Here is a 4,444-nt window from a genome sequence, read left to right as displayed (position 1 = left end):
AGAGAAAAGAGAGAGAAGGAGAGAGTGAGAGAGAAAGAGAGAGAGAGAGAAGAAAAGTGCTTCCTATAGAGGCAGGAAAGTGCTTCCTATAGAAGCAGGCTGGGGGCTGTGGACGGGGGACAAAAACTGGTGACACTGGTGTTGAGAAATGTACACTGGTGACATGACTGTTATTGGAACATTGTATGATTGAAACTCAATCACGAGCAACTTTGTGACTATATATCTCACAGTGATTTATTTTAAAAATAAAAATAAAATATATAACTACATGGAAGACAGAAACTAACTCAATGATGATGATTCAATATTATGTATCTGGTCTAATACATGACTAAAAAAAGAAAAACACCTGTGTTGTATTTTGTGAATGAAGTCATTTTTTTATCATCCTTTCTGCAGATGGATCCAAGCATCTCAACAGAAGGGAATAGAAATTACACCTCAGTGGTTGTGTTTGTTTTCCTGGGACTCACAGATGAAAAGGACCTGCAACTGATTCTCTTTCCAGTCTTCCTAGGGATCTATCTTGTGACCTTATTGTGGAACCTTGGTATTATCATCCTAGTCAGGATGGACTCCCACCTGCAAACCCCTATGTACTTTTTTCTCAGCACTTTATCTTTCATTGACATTTGTTACTCTTCTTCCATCAGCCCAAGGATGATTTCAGATTTCTTCAAAGATGAAAAAACTATTTCCTTAATTGGCTGTGCCATCCAGTATTTTGTTGTGTGTGGGATGGCTCTGTCTGAGTGCTGCCTCTTAGCTGCCATGGCCTATGACAGATACGTGGCCATTGGTAACCCTCTGCAGTACTCAAACATCATGGCACCTGAATTCTGTCAGAAGTTGGTTGCTGGGTCCCTTGGAACTGGCTTCCTCTGTAGCTTAACTGAAGTAATCTCTTGCTTTAATCTCGACTACTGTGGGCCAAATGTCATTCCACATTTCTTTTGTAATTTACCCCAGATTGTTACCTTGTCTTGCTCTGATCCTTCCAACACTCAAATGATTATTTTTCTTGTCGCTCTGCTTGTTGGATTCGGTTCTTTGCTCAGTATCCTGTTATCCTATAGTTTCATTGCTGCTTCCATCCTGAAAATATCCTCGGTGAAAGGTAGCGCCAAGGCCTTCAATACCTGTGCTTCCCACCTGGCAGTTGTGACCCTCTATTATGGCACAGCCCTGGCTGTGTACATGCGTCCTACTTCTAGTCACCCCGATAAGCAGGACACGGTTCTGTCAGTGTTCTATATTATCATTATTCCCGTGTTAAATCCTCTAATCTATAGTCTGAGGAATAAGGAGATAAAAGAGGCTCTGAGGAGGGTGATGAAGAAGGTGAGACATTTGCCCCAACAAGAATAACGTCTGGACAGGTATTCTGAGCACCGTAAAAAAAGACAGTTTAAGAATTTGTAACATTTCAGTAGGCATAATAATATCCATTTAGGAAAGTGAAACCTGGTTTCCTTGGTTCCTCTTGCCATTAAGTTCTTTCTCACCAAAATTAATGTGCCTCATCTACTACTATTGATACGAATGCCTATTTAAGCACCTGTCTCCATGACTAGATTTAGGTAGATAAAGCCCTATAGAAATGACAAGTTAGAGAAATGACAAGACATTTAATTGAATGCCACACTGGTCTTTTCTTTATTTTCTATATGTCTTTGTATTTGATTGCTCAGCACATATAGTTTAGTGAAATTAGAATAATTCTCAAAGTTAAACGTGTGAAAGCTGAAATGATGAAAAAATCTTTAATCCCAGAGGAACAGAGAAAGTGTGTAAGAGAAAAGGGGGTGATGGGAAAGAACTAAGGAAGGAAGAGCGATAAAGACATTTGTCTGTGTTTTTTCCACATGACTTCTTTCCTTCCACCTTACTCACTGAGCCGTCTTTTTTTTCCAAATGACTTCTTTCCTTCCACCTGAGTTTTTGGGCCACACTCAGTGATGCAAAGGGTTTCTCCTGACTTTTTACTCAGAAATTGCTCCTGGTGGTGCTCTGGGGACCATATGGGATGTCCAGGATCCAACCCTGGTTGGCCACATACAAGGCAGGCAAACACTCTACCCGCTGTGCTATCACTCCAGCCCGTCACTGACCTGTCTTATGAAGAGTATTCTTTAACAAGATGACAGAAAGTCATGGGAAGAAAAAGGAATTCTTTTAAAATCAAGATCAGGAAAATTTCCAGCAGCCAGAAAGAGGCATTGGTATCAATTTCTCCTCATAGATGTGCATGGGATGTGCTTCGTGATTGGTTCCCAAAGACTATATAAGATTTAATAATGTTTGTGCTGGACAACATCTAGTAAGGTAAAATCTGGTTCCCATCCAGAGATTTGATTTTCCCCGATTTTTTACTCGAAAGTTTGAGCAGGAATCAGAAAAACAAGTAGAATTAAAAATTTTCTGTATTTCCACCATGACATTGAATTATTATTATTATTATTTTTGCCTTTGCCAATACTCAATGTGTGTGTGTGTGTGTGTGTGTGATGGTACATTGAGATCTCTAAGTTTCTGTTACCTGAGTCAGTAATGTATTACCTTGTCTCATTTCTGATTTTACAAGTACTAAATTTAAGATTGGAACAATAAACTTTACAGAGATAACCTAAATTTTTCCTCATGAAATTTTCATATTTCCTCAGAGCATTGTAATGCTCTTTAAATTCTAGTTGATTTCATTTTTATTTTATTTATTTTTTTTGTTTTTTTTTAATTTATTTATTTTTAATTAGAGAATCACCGTGAGGGTACAGTTACAGATTTATACACTTTTGTGCTTATACTTCCCTCATACAAAGTTCGGGAACCCATCCCTTCACCAGTGCCCATTCTCCACCACCAGTAAACCCAGCGTCCCTCCCACCCTCCCCAATCCCATCTCCCCCCCACCCCACCCTGCCACTGTGGCAAGGCATTCCCTTCTGTTTTCTCTCTCTAATTAGCTGTTGTGGTTTGCAATAAAGGTGTTGAGTGGCCACTGTGCTCAGTCTCTAGCCCTCATTCAGCCCGCAACTCCCTTCCCCCACATGGCCTTCGACTACAATGTAGTTGGTGATCGCTTCTCTGAGTTGACCTTTCCCCGGAACGTGAGGCCAGCCTCGAAGCCATGGAGTCAGCCTCCTGGTACTTATTTCTACAGTTCTTGGGTGTTAGTCTCCCACTCTGTTATTCTATATACCATAGATGAGTGCAATCTTTCTATGTCTGTCTCTCTCTTTCTGACTCATTTCACTCAGCATGAAACTTTTCATGCCCATCCACTTACCTACAAAATTCTTGACCTCCTTTTTTCTAACAGCTGCATAGTATTCCATTGTATAGATGTACCAAAGTTTCCTCAACCAGTCATCCGTTCTGGGGCATTCGGGTTTTTTCCAGATTCTGGCTATTGTAAACAGTGCTGCGATGAACATACATGTGCAGATGTTGTTTCGATTGTACTTTTTTGCCTCTCTGGGATATATTCCCAGCAGTGGTATTGCTGGGTCAAATGGGAGCTCAACCTCTAATTTTTTGAGAGTCGTCCAAATTGTTTTCCAGAAGGGCTGAACCAGTCGGCATTCCCACCAGCAGTGAAGAAGGGTCCCTTTCTCCCCACATCCTCTCCAACAGCGGTTGCTTTTGTTCTTTTGGATGTGTGCTAGTCTCTGTGGTGAGAGGTGGTATCTCATGGTTGTTTTGATCTGCATCTCTGTGATGATTAGTGATGCAGAGCACTTTTTCATGTGCCTTTTGGCCATTCGTATTTCTTCCTTGGTAAAGTTTCTGTTCATTTCTTCGCCCCATTTTTTAATGGGGTTGGATGTTTTCTTCGTGTAGAGTTCAACCAGTGCTTTATATACCATTGATATCAACCCCTTGTCTGATGGGTATTGTGTAAATATCCTTTCCCATTCTGTGGATAGTCTTTGGATTCTGGTCACTGTATCTCTTGCGGTGCAGAAGCTTTTTAGTTTAATGAAGTCCCATTTGTTGATCTCTGTTTTTACTCGATTGCTTAGTTCCGTGTCACCTTTGAAGATACGTTTATCTTCAATATCGTGGAGGGTTTTGCCGACCTTGTCTTCAATGTACCTTATGGTTTGTGGTCTAATGTTGAGGTCTTTAATCCATTTTGATCTGACTTTTGTGCATGGTGTCAGGTCAAGGTCTAAACCCATTTTTTTGCATGTGGTTGTCCAGTTGTGCCAGCACCATTTGTTAAAGAGGCTTTCCTTGCTCCACTTCACATCTCTTGCTCCCTTATCAAAGATTAGATGATCATACATTTGGGGTTGTGTGTAGGGATATTCCACCCTGTTCCATTGGTCTATGGCTCTGCCTTTGTTCCAGTACCATGCTGTTTTAATTGTTACTGCTTTGTAGTAAAGTGAGAGGTTGGGGAGGGTGATGCCTCCCATCATCTTTTTCCCAAGAATTG

The 4,444-nt window shown here is 40.7% G+C and overlaps 1 protein-coding gene across 1 annotated transcript; it reads left to right on the top strand.

The window, feature by feature from the left end:
• The first annotated feature begins 402 nt into the window (after positions 1-402).
• LOC101540971 (olfactory receptor 5A1-like) lies at positions 403-1,371 on the top strand. The gene has a single exon (XM_004621964.2). It carries the CDS (start codon positions 403-405, stop codon positions 1,369-1,371), a length of 969 nt encoding a protein of 322 aa, XP_004622021.2.
• The last annotated feature ends 3,073 nt before the right edge of the window (positions 1,372-4,444 follow it).

Source organism: Sorex araneus, chromosome 6 (assembly GCF_027595985.1).
Source record: "Sorex araneus isolate mSorAra2 chromosome 6, mSorAra2.pri, whole genome shotgun sequence".
NCBI lineage: Eukaryota > Metazoa > Chordata > Mammalia > Eulipotyphla > Soricidae > Sorex > Sorex araneus.
This window is presented reverse-complemented; position numbering and strand designations above follow the sequence as displayed.

Coding starts and splice junctions, on each gene's coding strand:
- LOC101540971 (XM_004621964.2), top strand. CDS start 403: ATGGATCCAAGCATCTCAACAGAAGGGAATAGAAATTACACCTCAGTG.